General features: G+C 38.8%; 1 protein-coding gene across 1 annotated transcript; it reads right to left on the bottom strand.

The window, feature by feature from the left end:
• Positions 1-1,085: 1,085 nt before the first annotated feature.
• On the bottom strand, positions 1,086-15,884 carry coro2aa (coronin 2Aa; the record flags this gene model as incomplete). The annotated part of the gene is made up of 11 exons (XM_079264519.1): positions 1,086-1,223; positions 4,629-4,894; positions 5,037-5,127; positions 5,256-5,368; positions 6,768-6,864; positions 6,950-7,054; positions 8,616-8,732; positions 10,218-10,397; positions 11,216-11,365; positions 11,678-11,794; positions 15,684-15,884. 11 exons carry the CDS (start codon positions 15,882-15,884, stop codon positions 1,086-1,088), a joined length of 1,575 nt encoding a protein of 524 aa, XP_079120645.1.
• Positions 15,885-19,664: the final 3,780 nt, after the last annotated feature.

The following is a 19,664-nucleotide window of genomic DNA, read 5'->3' as shown; positions in this document are numbered from 1 at the left end:
CAGCACACTATTCCTCTTCTTATCACAGCTTCAGAGCTGTAAGCAATTCAAATGGTCCTGGTTAATACAAAAGCAGATGACATTTTGCCTCAAAGACTGATCAGATATCTGTAAAACAAGATCAGACAACCTTATTATAATTACAACAATTATGCAGAACACAGAGGAAAACAAGCTAATCTAAAAGTTGTGAGGTACTCTGGCTCTTCACAGTGACTCCACATAAAAAAAAAAAAAAATTAAAAAATGCTTTTGTCCTTTTTTAAAAAAGGTTTTGTGAGCTATATTTGCCAGAGTAACAACTTTGAATTCAAGCTCTCAACTAAAAATGTCTTTTCTGGCTATGTTTTAAAGTAAATATAAAAATTAGCTTCAAAGTTGTACATGGCTTCAGTTGCAGAACTGGCTTACACATTAACAGTTGTAAAATAAATGGATTTCCAGTCACTCAAAACAAATAAGTGTTAAAAAAAAAAAAAAAAAAGCAACTTAGTGGAATGGCAAAAGACAACTGGGATCAGGACTTTATCGTTCATTTGGCATACTTACATTCAAGCACACAGACAAGCATGCATGAAGCCGTTTCACCTTACAGTAGTTCAATCATTGCAGGGCAACAAAAAAAAAAAACAACCCAAAAACAAATAGAAAATAATGTCAGCAATATCATAAAATCACACAGGATGCCTACTTTCACCCTGCAATGACTCTTAAAAAACACAAACGGCCAAATCATTCAGTCAAGACAGGCTCAAACATCCTTTATGTCAGCTACAAAGAGCATAAAAAAGGCTAAAAACAACAATAAACTTGCATAGCTGAAAGCGTACAAAAGAAAGAGGGAAAGGTTAAAAGGTGCTGATTTAAAAGTGTATGTACATAAACAAAGAATATGTGCACCGTGAGCAGAGTTGACAGACTGAAAACACACAATCACTCCTGAGCAGCGAGCATGCGGGGCTCCGCAGAGGAAAACAGGTGAGCCAGGACCTTACGAAGAATGAGGTGGTTTTGGGAAACGGGGTTTGTGCAGTATTGCATGTGTTCAGGAGCTGAAAGGGTCACTCAGCAGGACTGAGAAAGTCTTAAAGGGAGTTCTGTGACTGGGAGTTCTTGATGTTTTTTATCTCCAGCTCTAGTTGTTTGATGTGCACATCCCTCTGGCTTAGGAGCTCCCTCAGCCGCCGGATCTCCTCCTGCTGCTTGTGGAACTTCATACGTAGCTGTGGGAGAACACATGCACAACGCGGTGAGACAAATCAAGGCAGACACTTCACAACTTCATACAGACTGTCATCGTAGCTGCACGGCCATCATGATACAGGTGGATCAAACACTGAGAGAAAAGAAATGTTCATTAACATGAAACACATTCTGGTTGTTCAACGTGAACAGCATTATATCTTTGCAATGCTTTGTGGGTTAAAGAAGAGTCTTAACTCTCTCTCTATGTTGTTGTGTATCTGTTGAACAGAAGGGGAGATAAGATTGTGTTTCTAAAAGGCAGTGATTAAAGGCTAAAAATCTCAAAATACACCGAGTTAAAGATTTCTATGTGAAAGTGGTTTATAAAAGCTTATCGTGGATATTAAAGTTCTTGTTTTTCCACATTTTGTAAGCATCAGAACTCATAATTAATAAATGGAATTTCTTCCTTGTATTACCGCATAAAGTTTTACATGGAAAGGTCAAAAGGGAGTAAAAGATTAAAACACTCCATGTGCATCAAACACAAGTGTAGGACTTAATATCATAAAAATATTGAGCTCCCATGAAGACAATGAATAAATGTGAAATTATTTATTTATTTTGTCGTAGGCTGCAAATCTCAGGCCTCATGAACTCTAACCTAATCTTATGAGAGGTGAAATTTATTTGGGGTGCCTGAGATAACATAAAATAAACAGAAAAAGGATATAAAAACTGCTCATGAATGCAGTTCCATGTACAGCTTAAACAAGCTGGTCATTCAATAGTCTTCACATTGTATGTGCATGGAAGGGTAATCAAGTTATTCCCCAAAGTATCCTCCACAACAGGATACTGTGGACCATGAGAAGAAGTGTTTAAGATCTTCCATTTCTAACTCTTTCTGTGGCGAGATTGTCATACATGGTTGCACAGACAGATTTGCTGTGCAGATGGCGACTGAGTTACTTCAGTGATGATGTTATCAGATGAAGCGGCAGTTTCAGAAAATCTAGATTTTATTGGAGCAAAGCAAGAGTGTGGAAATGCTTCAGAAATGCATGTTGATATGTTGTGTGAATGTAGCTGAGCGTATTCGTTGGGCACATGCTATTGCTGAACGTAGACCTGATCAGATCATTGCACTACCCCCACAGGCTTGGACAGCATGCACAAGGCATGATGGCTGCATCATTTCATCTGCCTCTCTTCTTACTCTGGAACAGGGTAAATCTGAACTCATCAGACCACATGACCTTCTTCCTGAGTCCAATCTTTATGTTCCCTGACAAAATGAAGCCTTTTTCTCCGGTTATCCTCACTGATTAGTGGTTTTCTTATGGTTACACAGCTGTTCAGACCCAATCCCTTCAGTTCCCTTCTCATTGAGTGTGTGGAAATGTTCTTAGTTTCACTATTAAACATAAACCTGAGTTCTACCGTTTTTCTGTTTTTTGATTTCCCCAAACGTTTAAGTGATTACTAATCATGATCATTCAGGATTTGTTTTAAAAACCTAATTTCTTCCTTGAAGATGATGGTTCCTAGTGTCCTTCCAGTTTTTAAAAAACGTTGGACGGTTCTTAACCCAATTTAATAGTTTTTGAAATTGTTTTCTCCACTGGATTCAGGCCAATGATTTGACTCTTCTTAAATAGACTGACACTATTCCACGTCCACCAGATGTTCCTTTTGGCATTATTGCTTAAGACATAAAAAGCTACTTGGTGCATAAGTTGAGGCTAAATTACTTTTTGCCAGCTGAAAGATGGAGAAATTATCCAATAGGATGCTTGTACTTAATTTTTTTAAACAAAAAAAAAAGCAAATGCTTTAGTTGGTAAATTATAATTGATAGCTGTACAAATTGCCTTCTCGTCATAAAGACCTATACAGGCATATATATATATATATATATATATATATATATATAATAAACTAGGAATTATAAAAAATTTAATTGTTCTGCTCAACACCTCAGGTTTCTTTCAATATCTTCAAACACGCCTGGAGAAGTTTGTTGCAGTGACGTAAATGCTAATATTAGCTTCTACATTCACAAAATGCTTAGTGCCACACCAACCATAGCTTGTTACTGCCTTTGTACAAAATAATGTTACTTCCATCGGATTGACACCACTGATTATGCTCCCAATAAGGAGACACTTATTGATCAGCTTCTATAAACTGTGACTTTGCCATGATGATTGTTAACTAGGACCAAATTGGGATCAGACCAACTGTAAAAAACCCTGGTTTACTGGTTCTGTTTATTAGAAAAGTCCAGCTGTTGCTAATTTACAAAAATTAATAAGTGTTACGGCCCATGGCCAGTCATCTAGCAGATCATCATTCCAACCATCATCACCTGGGGGATCTGATGCACCTGGTTTTCTTCCTGGAACTGCCCTCAGACTGATGTGTGCTGGATGCTGATTGGTCGCCACACGCCCACCGACTCTTGATTAAGTAATGTAATGTAATAGTAATGTTAATAAGTAACATTTATTACCCCTGTAAATATTCGACCTGAATTATTTAAAAAAAAATTTTTTCTATTTTAAAAAAATTAAACTCATATTTTCTGTGCAAAATATATTTTCTGTATATTCTCTTCATCTCACACATTTATTTCAAGCACTTAAAGATTTTTTTGATCCAATCGTGCGAGGGTGACTCACTTTGGACCTGTTAAACCACTGTCCTGCAGGTTTTACAAGTTTTTAATGGGTCATTATAAGACTTGTAAAGAACTGGACTACAAGTTCATTTGAATCAGGTGTGTTGCAGCAGGGAAATGTCTAAAACTCAAAGGACAGTTGGTGATCCCTGCACTAAAGTACAGCATACTGGCCATCGCCACTTCATTCAGGAAAAAATGCTACGAGGTGCAGTATCAGTGTAACAAGTGTTGCATGGAAGCTTAAAGTAACTTGGAACAGGACTTGGACTTGCAAAAAAAGTACTTGTGAACATTTGTGAACAAAACTAAAAGAAGCAATTATGTTTTCTTTACGAACAGACGTGCTTCATGGTCCTGGTAATATTGAGTTTCCAATAATCTTTGACCTGAACTATCTGGGACAGACAGTCATGTCCTTGATGACGTTAAACAAACAAGCAGCTGATTATCAATCAAAGATTACGACAACAAAACAGAAAATTCCCAGGACAAGAACTGACTGGAATTAAAAACATAATTTAGCTGAAAAGTCTTTGTATACTTGTAATCTTTATGATTTGTGTTAAGAGATATGAACAGGAAACATCTCAATCTCAGTCTACACTTGAACGTTTGCTCGTCAGCAATACAGAAATGTGTTTAAATAATTAAATATAACCATCAATCCCATCATTAATGCCTTAAACATTTGTGTGTGAAATAATCTGAAGCAAATGACTGCAAACGGATCATAAAAACAACTTAGGTAGATACTCACCTCATTCTCTGTCCTGGGAGGTGAACAAAGTGCAAGATCCTCCCCATTGCTTACCGATGTCCGACTCCTTTCATCCTCTGCATGTCCGCTCTCCTCTTTGGCATCGTCGGATACTTTGGCTTCCATTTGGTCCTTTATGTAACCAAAGTGTAGCATGCCTGGCCTGCTTTGAAACCTGCGAGTGTCCAGAGAGTTCCCCAGACCCTTCATGTCTGGTTGAGAGTCAGCTACTTGACTTCCCGGCTTTAGTGACATCAGCACTGGACCTAGAAGACAGAGTGCAAAAGGCAAAGAGTAACATGAATTTCTTAGTTTGTATATTAAATCATCATCTGAACTGATTTATAAAGAGGAAAAAAGGAAACTACCTTCATCAGTTCATTCAATATCTCACACATTATTTCTGACCTTTGTCGTTGCCGCTGAGCCACTCCTCTGCACTCAAAGCTGGCATGTTCCCTGCTGTCATTGGATAGATGTCTTCTTGGTACGACTCCGACTGGAAACACATATGCAGCACAATCATGCACAGATCAAAATAAATAAATCAAAATGGAGAATTTTTTATTTTTTATTTTTTTTACACAGCTGTGTTTGTGGTTTGTTTAAGCTAATATGTGCTCTCACCCTGCGGGGTACGATCATAGAAATAGGTTCAATTAGGCTCTTGATTGTCACCAGTTTGTAGAATCTGAAAACCTCGCATGAACTCACATCTAGGCCTCTCTTTGGCATCACACCTGTAGGAAGACACATCAGCCAAAAAGTATTATTCTGCCTCATGGCAGACCCTCACTGCGCCGCTGTCTCGTATCACACCTGTGATACGGCAGTGCAGATTCTTTTCATTTCATTGGCTTAGAGGTAAACAGTTGCTGAACAATAAGTGAATAAATGAAGCTGTAATCTTTCTGAGCCAGGATGGAGGAATATGATTACATGTGTTTGTCAGGGAGCTGATGTTAAAACAACCAGGCTGAATTTTGCTAAACCTGGTGAAAAGATGGATCGTGTGCATTAGAAGTATTCTGAATACTGTCCGTTTATGACACAGCTTGATTAAAAAAAAAAAAGCCAATGCAATATGCAAAAAGGTGAAATAATTGAAAGCTAAAATGTCTAAAGGTGGGGACTGTAATGTAACAACACAGGAGGATTATTTTTGGATTATCGCATACTTGAGATCAGTTTAAAACAATATATTGTATCTGACTATTTCCAATCAACCTGTGTTGTTCAACTTTTGTTGTGTGGTATAAACAAAATATTAATAAATTTGAATGGTATAAATAAATTTGAATGTTGGCCTTTCACCTTATCAAACATTTTTTTTAAAAAATGTACAAATAAAAAAAAAAAAAAAAAATCGCTTCACTTGCATATTTAACCAAAAGAGTGAATTACCACCAATCATACGGGAGGACTAAAGCAAGTACAGGATGACAATGGATCAACATAAACTCCTAAAATCATTTGGAAGAGCCTTTATGATCTAAACTCGTTGCCAGTACTAACTTTATGTTGAGATCCATGAGCCAGCTTGTAACCATGACATGTAGAGTAAAATATTTATGGTGTTGTCACACCTCTTTGAGCCATGCAGAATTGCTCCCTTCAGGCATCTTAGTGGTTTTGTTTAGCAAAACCACACGACTGAGTGCAAGTCAATCAAGGGCATAATGACCCCAGAAAGCTGGTTCCACATGTAGATAGACCCATTTAATGATTGGGATTTTCTCTTTTGTAAATCACTTTGATGAAGTCATTAAAATACATGATATAAAACAGCTTTAACAGAGGAATTAGGGATAAAACATGAGAGAACAAAGGTTCATTTATAACAAAGTAATTGTGGATGGTTGTGTTATAGCTTTTAATGAGTAAAATATGAATTCTGAATCTGCAGCATAAGCACACATCCGTTTGCAGGCTCATGATCATGATCTACAACATCAGTGAGAAGCTGGTTTGGTTATTCAAATCCTGCAGGCTTATTTGCACAGAAGGTTTGCTTACAGGTGCAGGAGAGTCAGCACAGCCAGGAGGCAAACTAAGCTTCCAAACATCCAGCATAATGAAGGATGATTACAGGGGCCATTTCTGAAAGTTTGAGGTTGTGTGTGTGTGTGCATGCCTTACCCATTCCTTTCTGAGGTAAGAATGAGCGATAGTCTGTTAAGTAGTGGACGTAGGGCTTTTCTGAGCTGATCTCATAGTACCTGATGTTACCATCACCCTACAGAACAAACATCAAGTCATTGTATCAGCCATAAAGTGTGTGTTTTCTGTTGGAATCTTGCACTATGAAATCATTAACCCACCTTCCCAGCAAGGTAGAGCATGTGTGTATCAGGGTCATAGAAAGGGAAGAGGACCCCTGAACTACCGTCCAGATTCTCCTCCAACAAAGGCACAGATAGATCATCCTGTAAACACACACACACACACACACACACACACACACAAACACAGAACTTGTCAAAAACAACATAGCTAACATAAACAACAGACAAGAAAATCCCTCCCAATATCAAAACACTGCACCATTTTAATCCACTGCTACGTAAGAAGCAGAGCTGAATTAAAAACTCCGAGCACTCAATCCATAATCCATGCTTTGCCTTAATCCCTCATCCACGATACACTCATCCACCACGGCACTCCAGCCTGCCACACAACCATAACTATTGAGTAACAGGTGTGATCACATGCTGAACCAGGGAACAACTCTGGATTTACTTTAACTCGCGCTCAGTGAGTCGTTCAGGTAAACTGCTCGTGCTGCATTTAGTCCACTAGATGGCAGAGTTGTGTTTGAGACAGCAGTTCCACACACCGGCCTGTAAAACTCACAAAATCATCAGCCATTGAGATGAATGGAGATTTAGGAAAATAAATAAATAAATAAGAAGGAAAGTTTAGCATGAGTAAAATAACTCAATTAAACAAAAAAAAAAACCACTTCTTTTTTCAAAAAGTGAAAAAAAAATTAGTGAAGAAATAAATCTATTTAAAAATATATAAATTTTACAGAAAACTAAATGAAAAATCTTGGAGGTCATGAGATGATTAATCAAAAAATATTGATTATTAGATATTAGGACCATGCAAACTGTGCCATTTAATACACACAGCTGCAACGCAGTGTCTCTGTTTCGTATTCATAAAAAAAATGCTCGCAAATATAACAGAATCATTCTTTGGTGAAAATGATAACTCACAGAGATTAAGAGTAAAAAGTTAACAAGACTGTAATGAGTAATACATTTTATTGTCATATCTAGTGGTTTAGAGGCATAATAACATGACTGCAAACAGCTTAAAGCACAGTGTTTGCATCTGACAGGTACTTCATCAGAAATGTACTCTGATATTTGCTGTATACTCTACAGCAAATAGTTTCTCCGAGTGGAAGGGCTGTATTTGATTCGCACATGAGGTCATTTGGAGCTACATAGACAAGTTGCAGTGCAACATTACTCTCTTAAATGTTAGCTTACTATATTTAGTTATTTTTAGTTGGTATATGTTGTAATCTCTAAAGCTCAGGGGTTTTACATTAGACTGCATGGAGTCAAGATCTCTCCAGTAGTGATGTAATGCACTGACCTTTACTTCATTCATATTATTATTAATTCTCTGTTACTCAGGCTGAGCCATTTGGCTCTGAAGGTTCAGAATAATCATTTTTATTTTGCATGTTGAAAGAATTGCCGCTACACGCTTCTCTAGTTGTTTCATCTTCATACATCATCATTATTCAGTTTAGTAAAAATAGATCACAACCTGGCCATCATCAATAACACATCCCATAAAGGCTCTTTGGGTCAGATTTTTAAGAAAAAAATTAAACATCTTTATCGAGAGGGCAAATTTGTCGAGGAATAAATAAAAATTCAAGTCTTTTAGAAAAGTGTTCTCTTAGACAGTCAAGCACATCCAAACAGATCCAGCAGTGCTGGCGGTCCCTTTTGCAGCAGGTCTCACCTGATCCCACAGAGCTATCTGTCGATGGTTGTAGCGTGAGGTACCGGATGTGAGAAGCATCTTCATGTTTCCAAGGAACAACACCTTACTGGCTTTGTGTGTCTTGCAGTTGGCTTCCTGCAAACAGATATCACATTCACCGTAGGTCAAACATGATAAACATTCATGTACATTATTATACTACAAGTAATCAGAGTAACATGAGCCGTTACCAGCACTTCCATCCATGACAAGGATTTTCATTTCTCTGTAATTCTCCACCTTTTCCCACCAATGTACAACCGAACAGATGGTTTCTTATTAGTGAATTTTTTTTTTAAAAAAAGGGTATTTTACACAGCAAAGTTTATGACTCTTTAGCATTTCCGTGTTACTTTTTTCTCTCTTTCATTTTTTTACTTTTTATATGTGCCTGTATGAGTTTCATTAGCACACAGGAAACAACGGCAGACTAATGTAAAGGGAAGATGTCAATAGATGGTGACCCAGAGGTCTGTGGAGCTATGCTGTGATCCAGCCGGGCCAGAGGTGTTAGTTTTGGCAGCATAGTGCTGGATGAGTGCCTGGGAAAGGGAAAAGAAGTGACAAACTCCCACTTGAGCTTGGCAGTAAGGTTCCTGAATAGCAGAACAAAGAACCATGTTTAAGAAGTTTATTTAGCAAAAAAAAAAAGTGTGCTTAAGCATCCTATGGGCTTTATGTTTCTATAAATGTAATTAAGAAAATAAATAAATATTTATTTTTCCCTTGTTGCTTGTTGTACATACAGAAAGTTGTGAACATTTCTTGTGACCTGTGCCAATGAAACATATGTGTATATTTATATCTGGACTGCACTTAATGTACCTGTTTGAAATACGTAAAATGCAAATAAAGACATTGTGAAGCTGGGAAATGCAGTTTTAAATAATTAAGGCTCTTTAGGAACAAGTCATTTAGAAGTCATTTAAAATAGTTCTAGTAATATAATGAGGAGAAACAAATCATTTAAATGAAAGGCTAATTGCAAAAAAGACTAATTTAGCTTCACTGGGATGGGGATAACTTGTGTAAAAAATTATTATAATCGTCTACAATTATAGTAGTTTGATGTTTGGCCATCCTTGTGCAAATAGCAACAAAGACCATCAGCAATACAAAAGAGAGCAACATCTGTTACACAAATCCCACCAATTACCTCCAACACAGTTTAAATAGGCGGACCAGGGGTGGAGGCGGTAGAAAGCAGCTTGCAACAGAGGCAACAAAAGTGGGCAAACTGGAAAGGTTTAAATGGAAGAGATTACCAATTACATCTGCAGAAGGGAAACAACTGATGCTCTTTATGCTAATTTAATGTTTTTAGATTTTTTTTAAAAAAGTCTAAAATAACTAAAATTCCTCGTTTCAAAAAGGGAAGAGCAGAAAATAATTGTTTTTCCTCTTCATGTCTTTACAATGACAAGGTAATTGATGAGCAGGCCTATGCTCCAGTAACACCAAAACACGTGAAGAAGACTTGCTGTTTGATTACGCAAAAAAAAACAAAAAAACCCAAGCCTTTTTGAGTTAAACTTTTGTCCTCCCATTAATGATGCAACCACACACGTAGCGAAACGCTACCTGCAACAGGTTTCCTGAGCGTGGCTCCACCAGCCGGACTTTCTTGTCCTTACAGGTGGTGGCGAGGAGGCTGCCATCTGTATTAAAAGACATGGACAGGACCACGTCTGAATGGTGGCTGATGGTCCTCACGGGGTTTTTAATCACCTGCTCTGGACAGTCGAGGTTCCAGATCATCACCTGGAAGAATAAAGGCGCAGACACAAAGTCAATAACCCCATCTGTCTGGAAAGAAGTTGGAGTCCATCTACATTTTTTTTAAGCTTGGGCTGCAATAAAAGGAAAATGTTACAAGTGATTAATGCTGAGGGATGAATTACGTATTGACATTAGTGTTAAACTGAATGGCAGGTTTATTAGAAAAGTTACACCCTGGAACAGGACTCGGTTTTGTTCTGAATTAGTGTAGTTCTGCTCAATAAAAACGTCAAAGTATTTTGTGCAAAGAACTGAACATTCCTTCAAGACACAAGTGTTGCAAGATGGTCCAAACAGCTGAGCTCGACGGTGGGCTGAGAGGCACACTATCATAGGAAGCATTACTCGGTGGTTGTACAAATGGGCATGAGTGCATATTTTTCTTATCTGAAAGGAATTTATGCTGTTGCAGTTAGTTTTAAGCTGAAAACAAGAACTCTTGGAGCTTGTAAGTAAACGTTACTCCTCATTCCAGGGAACCAGAATTAAGAAATACAGAGCATTCAAATGTATAAATATACACATTTGTTGGCATTTAGCCTCTAAATGACATAAAAACAACTTGCCTACTTGTGATGCTGTGTGCATTACTTGACATTTTTACACGTCAGTCGCACAGCTATCTTTGAGAGCAAACTACAACTACCTGTTTGACTGCATTGTTATACAGAAGTACGTAAACGAAAAGGTCAAGTACGTGTTTGGTTAATTACATGTTGCCTTACAGTCATTTACTGATGAAAGCTTTATATGCTTGTATCAGGGACGGCGAGTGTGTGCGTTGTGTTTGTTTGCGTTACCTGGTAGTCATAGGCCGTGCTGAAGAGGATGTTGTTGGCAGTAGGATGCCACTCAATGAGGCCCACCCTGCGGCTGTGACCCTGCAGCTCCTTCCACGGCACTGTTATGTTTTTCAGCACACCATGAGGAGGGATTTCCCACACTTTCACCTGCGGATGTAGGCAGAAAATAAATCACGGAAAAACAACCAGCAGAGGACAAATGACAATGCCTTAAGACACATTCTAGTAAAATTGTCAAAATAGATGGCAAAACTTGTTGAGTGTTCCTTTCTCTTTCTGTCTGCTAGGGTTTGTTCTGAGCTGCTCTGCCAGGTCAGAGCTGAGGAATGTGAGGAATGACTTTTAGAAAACTTAACAGCAAGGCAATAAAATGATCTTGCTGTAACACGATCGTATTCCTGGAAAATTATAACACGTCAGTTTAACCATCTTGTACTTTGTCTGTGTGTGCGCACTCACTGTGGTGTCCTCTGAGCAGGAGGCGATGCAGTAGTCATTGAAAGGATTCCACTTGATGTCTAAGACGTTGCCCCTGTGGCCTGATATCCGAGGGTGGGTTGGATCTACTTTACCCGTCTGACCAAAATAAAAAAAAAAAGGGAAAAATTAACATTATTTGATATTTGATATTGATATTTTATGAAGAAAAATAACAGCCATTGGATTACTTACAAAAGACTGGTGCAGAGTAGAACTATGAAAAGTGAGGACACAGTGTGCACATTTGTGTCCAAGACCACTGATGGCTAGCATACATGAGAATGACAACTATAGAAAAGGCCAATATGGACCTTATGAAACACAGATTCATTACATACATATACACACACACACACACACACACACACACACACACACACACACACACACACACACACACACACACACACATATATATATATATATATATATATATATATATATATACATACATACATACATATACATATATATATATACATATACATATATACAAACATATACACATATACACATATACATATACACATATATATATACACATATATACACATATATATTTACACATATATATATACACACACACACATATATATATACACATATATGTGTGTGTGTGTGTGTGTGTGTGTGTGTGTGTGTGTGTGTGTGTGTGAACAAATGAAAAGAAGAAACAAGAACACTGATTTATAATTAAATAAATAAATAATCTTGCTCCTCAATGGTAGAAGTGTTTGCCAAGTCAATAAATACAAATGTGTTAAAAGACTTTGTAGTAGCAGATCAGCCCTCTCTCTGCTTTTTAAGACCAGAAACACAAGTCATCTTGTGTTAGATCTTTTTAATGTATAGAATGTATAGACTGAGCTGATAGAAGGAAAGAAGCATCAATGTGTTGCCATAGCACTAACCCCTTGATGTCAGTAGGCTAAAAGTGCCCATTTACAAAATCCCTGGTAGCTGTTAGGCATAAACATTTCTGATTGTTTCACTGTCATTGCACAGATAAGCTTCCCATGACCTCCAGGCTTAACAGTGCATCTTCCTGGACTGCTGTTGTTTCGTAGGTCCAGCAGGGAGCTACGGGAAACCATGATCCAATAAAAAGTTAGGAATAAAAAAGTCAAGATTGCTTTTTCCTTGTCTATCAGAGACTAAATCAGTTTTATCAACCAATGCTTTATTCTCATGCACCAGAGTGTGACACCTACAGTGATTTCATCTCGCAAAATATGAGTATTGCTTCAACTGGTCAGCTTGCTTTATTGTGACTTGGGTGCTGTATCGCATCAGTGTTGATCCACAACAATGTGCAACAGCCACTTCCATATTCTGCCAGGCAATGTGCAGAAGCAACCCTCTAATCCTTCGAGTTTCAAACTTGCTTATGTTGCAACGGAGAAGAAAGATTGTAAAAAAAAAAAAAAAAAAATTGAATTTTATCTAAAAGAAGAGAGAAAACATCACATCTTACATTTCATGACATTCCTCCCGAGAGATTTCTTCCTACCTGTACAAAGTGGCACATAAAATCTCCCAGCAAATATGCTGTTTGCACAAGGAAAATGGCAGCTATGCTCAAACAGCATTACGGTTTGAGTATGAGGTAAGTGTAGGTGAAAGAATGAGCTTCTCTCCAACTTCAAACTCCCAGATGTTTTTCACTTTCAGACCTGTGAGCTCCAGCCAACATTACTCACTTAAGTAATCCCTCAAGGACATTCATCAGACATCACACAGCTCCGTGCTGAGTCGCAACACACTCTATTCAACCTTTTATTTCATATATTCAGTATGAGCACACTGGTATTGAAAATAACTCCCATAAACCTAAAATAGTTACAAAGACAGCTTAAAAATCCGACAGCCAGATGGAGATGCAAAATGTCTCCCTAAAACAGAGCATGTTGTGCAGGTTACAGCACGTTTTCCAGTTTGCATCCAGTTCAAGTCTGCACAACATTAACATCAAACTAAAACGTTTATGGCATACACTCATGCTATTTGATGATCCCATTACAAGGCCATGGAAAAAAAAAACACTTAAGATCTTCTGCCTCAACAAGACTCCTAATTATGTACCAGCAGAACCTTTGTGCAGCAGACACATACGCACCTGCAGGCTAGCTTACAAAGCAGATGAGGTGGAACAAAAGACTGACATCATCCTATCTGATGAATGCACAAGGAAGTAAAACCTCTGTTCTGATATGTATGCATGTTAATAACCCTGTTCAAGGAATTATGGCATTACTCTTTACACAAACACACAGGCGGAATGTGAAGAATTGAAGAGGGGAGTACTGAAGTTTCACCTCCTCGAGACAGAAAGGAGGGCAAGAGTTGGTGGTGGGAGGTGGCCAAAGATGAGTTATATCATTCCTGAGCTTATATGCTATTCCTGACCATCCCATTATTGTAGTGATAACTTAGACACACACTGAGTGGAGCGAAGTGTGTGAAGGTGTTCAGCCTGATGAGGTGAAACTATAAACTGTAAACCCACCCAACAAGTCGGGGGAAGATATTTACTTTTGGCCACACTGATGTTATTGATAACCCCAGTATATACTTGACAACTTGCATAATGTTTGAGATAAACTGCATGATGAGGGAGACAGGAGATGTCACAACCAGCAGTGAAGCTTTATGACGTTTGCTTGTGCTCAGAGATTCTTGGTGCAAAGCTGCCTATGGCCATGGTCATAACCGTGTCCTGCAGGTGGGATTTGCATGCAGAACCCCCGATGTTTAAAAATAAATAACACTTTTAAAAAGGAAAATCCAAAAAAGGGATTCATTTCCTGCTTTCTCCTGTTTGCCAACAGTGGCCGTCGGAAAAGCAAATATATGTCCTCAAGTATTTACATTGTCATCAGCCAGAATCAACATGGTGACGCCTAGAAAATTTTTAATTTTGTGGAATTATTGATCTATTCTTTTCACTTAATATCGAAACTCTCCTTAGTTAAGTAATTTCTGCTGTTTCTCTAATATCCATCCATCCATCCATCCATCCATCCATCCATCCATCCACCCATTCTCCGCCGCTTATCCCGGGGAGGGTCGTGGAAGCAGCAGCCTAAGCAGGAAAGCCCAGACTTCCCTTTCCCCAGCCACATTTGCCAACTCTGCAAAGGGGGATCCCAAGGCGTTCCCAGGCCAGCCGTGAGATATAATCCCTCCAGTGTGTCCTGGGTCTTCCCCTGGGTCTCCTCCAGCAGGGACGTATCCGGAACACCTCACCAAGGAGGTGTCCAGGAGGCATCCTGACCAGATGCCTGAGCCACCTCAACTGGTTCCTCTCAATGATGAGGAGCAGCTGCTCTACTCGGGGCCCCTCCCGGATGACCGAGCTTTTCACCCCATCTCTAAAGGGAGAGCCCAGCTACCCTGCGGAGGAAACTCATTTCAACCTCCTGTATACGAGATCTCATTCTTTCAGTCACAACCCACAGCTCATGACCATAGGTGAGGGTAGGAACATTAATCGACTGGTAAGTCAAGAGCTTTGCCTTCTTGCTCAGCTCCTTCTTTACCACGACAAGAGCGTGTTTCTGTAAGAGTAAACAGAAGTAGTAGATTTTTGTCTGTTTCTAAAAGTAATTTCTTAACCAACGCACGGTGAAACCTTTGTCACAACAACCAAAAGATGTAATCAGACTTTATGCGTCAGAAATGTAACGTTAGACGACTGCTGACTCTGGTGTCATACAATCTGCTCAATCCTTCAACACTCACATTAACTGTATTAAATAAAACAGTTGCCTTTTACTGCAAATAACATATTTAAATAACTCATAATATCTTAAAAGTCAAAGGATTGAAACCTGGTGTTTGCCGGCTTTCTGTGTAAAGAAAGAGAATTAAAAAACCATGGCGTCATATCTCCTGCATGCTTTTACCAGGCTTCTGAATGATGCAGAGGATGTACCACTTTAATAATCTGGCATCGGTTTCAATGTCAACCTGTTTTTTTACTCACATGATGCAGTGAGAGGACCAGGAACGCCCCTCCCCCGGCACACTCAGTGATGACGGCGAGGAAACGAGGGTTGACGCAGCAGAAGTTGTTGTCCTGGACGCTTCGTGTGATTGGTACGCCATCATAGCAGCTCTCCTTGGTGGCAGCTTTACCAAACACGTGGCGGAACTTGGAGCTGCGATACTGAGGACGCCATGACATCTGAGGGAGGAGGAGACGAGAGGTCAGTCAAGGAGAGAGTCAGCCATCATACACTGTAAACTCTTCCTGTAGAGGATGTGATGGAGGCAAATTGTGTTAAACAACAGCACAGCCTGTACAAATGGGTTCAGTGACATAAATAAGAAGTCGTGAGATGCTAGGCGGGTATTCGAGGACACAGACATGGTAAACATAAGCAGGACTTGTCATGACTTTGAGAGAAGAACAACACACAAAACTGTCCAGGACAAACTGAGGGATTAGTGAAATTACCAACTACAGCTTTATTTCTGATCATGTGAACACATGCAGGCAAGCTGGAGGATTTTTCACTTTTCACTAACCACACACACATTTTCTGCAGTGTGTGACAACATTTTGTCTACATGCTAAACTAATTGCTCATCAGAGATTTCTATCATATCAAAGTAAAGCTCTGGTAGCTGATAAGCCACAAATCACATGTTTCTAAGTCGGTCAGTTGGACAAATACATAATCTATCTACAGTTGGCTGAGGTTTTCTATGTCTTTTTGTTTTTGTACAACTAACATTTGTTACATCTAAACAGCCAATTTGGAGTAAATCCATTTCAGATATCCTAATGTTTTGTTTTTTGTTTTTTTTACTTGAACCTGTGCTGGTGGCATGCTGATGGAAAGTGAAAAAAGTGAAAAGGTGTTAAAAAGGTTTTCCAGCATGTTTGCAAATAAAAAAAGTATCATCATTCTAATGTTATTTAACATAATTCTTCACAGGTAAAGCTGTGTTTTTCTGCAGATCATGCTATGTCAGCTGTGTGTGGTTACTGAACCTTCTTGCATCCTCTGACTACTGCACACACGCATTTTATTCCACAAAGTGTGTGACTCAGGTTGGGCCTGGTGATGATTTGCGATTTAAATAATAAATAAATTGATTTGGGCTTAAGATAAAAAGAGCTTATGATGTTTACATTACAAGTTATGAGACTTAATTTACGTTATCTTCTTTTCAAGTTTACAGTTGCAACATGTGAAGAATGAGTCAAAAGATTTTACCTGTGTTTGAACTTCTGCGGTTTAATTAAATCCTAGCGTATATGCTAAATAAGATTGACTGTTATTGTTCAGAATTCAAAAGTTTATATCTGTGTAAACAAAATAAATTTAACCGCAAATCTTTTAAAGACTTTTTCCCTCATGCATCACAAGATGTGACTCTTAAAAGACCATTTCAGTTTACATACTCTGTGGTGCCACACTCAGGCATTTCGTGGTGTTCCTCAGGGTAGCGTTTCAGTGCTCCCTCGTTTTTAAAATATGTGGTCAAGTGTATTCAGCTTGTTTTCATGTGACTGCTTGAATCAACCAGTCTTTCTTGTTTCCCAAAGTTAACGTGGCTCTTTTACTTTCGCCTCATGTCAGTGATCATATACCATCAAAGATGTAAAATGTTCAAATCAAAGTTGACTTGGTCATTATAAAGAATAAAAACCAAAAAATATAATGAACAGACTGAAAAATAAAACATCTTGGGGTGAAACTTTTTAACTTTGAGATTTTGATTTCAAACATTTCAAAGATATTTCCATTTTTTTCTTTTCTTGTAATGAATAAATATTTGTGTTATGAGATTTTTTTGTGTCTCTGTGTTTTGTGATTGTGAGCCAAAGAAGTTTCCACTCTAGTACACAATAAAGATATTTTCTATTCTTTTCTATTCAATGGAAAGCTGCATTAAATGGCTTTGTCTTTTAAATGCTAAACCCTGGAGTTGAATAGATGTTTTATTGTGTCATGGCCACGTTTGTCTATTAATCTAATGTAATCAGAATGCTTGGATTATTTCAGTTGTCATATGTTTTTTGTATGTTAAGAATAACTCGCCCATATTCTGTCTGTAACATTAATTTCCCCCTATTATAAGTTTAAAGTGGCTTCTTTGGGTTAAACCTTCCACACTCCTGTCACTGTTAAAAAAAAAAAAAAAAGAAAGAAAAAAAAAAAAAAAAACCCAAAAAAAACTCCAGTGTATTTGCTGTTTTAGCTGAATAAAAACTAAAGTGTAGACCCTGCTGCACATATGTTGATATGTTGTCACTGATGATATCCATACTTCATTACATTTGTCATACAATTTTGTTTCAGTTGCTCCAGTGATGACTCAAAGTGTACAACTTCTAAAGATTTCAAAGATTTGGACAAAATAAAGTTGTCATGATTTTCAGCAAATGAGACCAATTACTCAGTCAACTGTGCAACACTTAATATAGAAAGAGACCAAGAAAGAGTCCTCAAATCATAAGTCTCTTTTTAGCCTATTTTCATGAGCCAGTCAATGCATATGTCATTACTGTCAGGGATAAGTGGCTCTGCTCCACTGGGATGCAGCCCGGCCAGCCGGCACGTCTGCTCTGCTGCTCTGCCTGGCTTTCTGCCTGCCTGCTGCAGGGTCATTACTTATGAATTAAGGGTGGAGACGACTGATGGAACAAGATGTTACCACAAAACTGGACCCAAACAATGAGTAAAAGCGGATATGAAAAGAGCAGAAATTTTCAAGAGCAAAAAATGAAACAACAGGAGGTAAACAGCATAAAACAATGGCATCAATCTTAATTTGTCAGGGCTCAATCACAATAGTCAAATAAATACATGGTTAGCATGATGCAAATCTGGCGGAAAAGAAGCTGAGCAAGGATGAAGAAAAGTTTGGTGAAAAAGAAAAAATGGGCGGGTTGGGATCATGACTTTCTGTCTCAGCTTACACCTCCACCTCTCCCCTTCTACCCTGAGGCCATCAGAGAGAGTCCTGTGCTGTCACACTGGAATGTTTCCACACCTGACAAGAAGCTTCACTGCACTTGCATTTGAGTCATGCTATGTCCAGATAGTTGCACAGGTAACTTCTGCATTTGCATAAATCTGTTTATCCATGTATGCATCTGAATCAGTTAATACAGCTATTGATGCTATCTGGACGCATCTTTACTGATGAACCCAGGGTCATAGAATGTTATGGGTCCTTGATCATCAGACATCCCCAACTGGGTGACCCAGTAAGGAGTCATCAGCCCCTGATCTTGTGTCCCAGTGGCACGCTGCTTCAAGGTTCTTCCCTTCTGATACATAGCTATCTAGGCTGTAGGCTTTTTACCAGCCTATACGATGTTCTATAGCTGGTTTGTCCTTCCACCAGTGCAGGAAGGGGAATCTTTAACTTGAACTCCCTGGCCACCATAGCTCAAGCACCCAACTTCTACTGGTTCACTGTGAGCATTTCAGTCATTATTCACTCATAACTTACTGCACTCACTCCCCAATTTTTGCTCTCTTGCACTTTTTGGCTCTTCAAACTCACCTTCAGAAACCCCCATCATGACCGATTTAATGATTTTGATGTTAGTACAATGTCTGGGGTGAGTGAAGTGGCAGAGATGTATTCCAGGAAGTTCCCTTCCCAGGACGACCTAAGGGAGCCAATCCCGTGCCGTGGTGAGACCCCTCCAGAGGACCTAGACTTTCTATCCAACTCTGAAATGCTGGCAGCTTCTGCCAAGACCCTGAGGACCTGACCCCAATGCCTTTAGACAGCAACTGAGGACATGCTCCAAGGTACTGTTCTTCTGGAACAATCAGTATCTGTTAAGCTCCAGCAGTGCAAATTTGCTGGGCTTGGATGAACAACATAGACTGATTCGATGACAAAACATAATGTGCTGGGGGTCAGTTCCCCAGAGCTGTGACCAGTTGACGCTTCTTCTTCCATCTTACTTGGTCATCAGAGTTTTTTGGGAAAA

This window comes from Telmatherina bonti, assembly GCF_933228915.1.
Source record: "Telmatherina bonti genome assembly, chromosome: 3".
Taxonomy (NCBI): domain Eukaryota; kingdom Metazoa; phylum Chordata; class Actinopteri; order Atheriniformes; family Telmatherinidae; genus Telmatherina; species Telmatherina bonti.
Note: the sequence above shows the minus strand (reverse complement) of the source record. Positions and strands in the feature narration are given on the sequence as shown.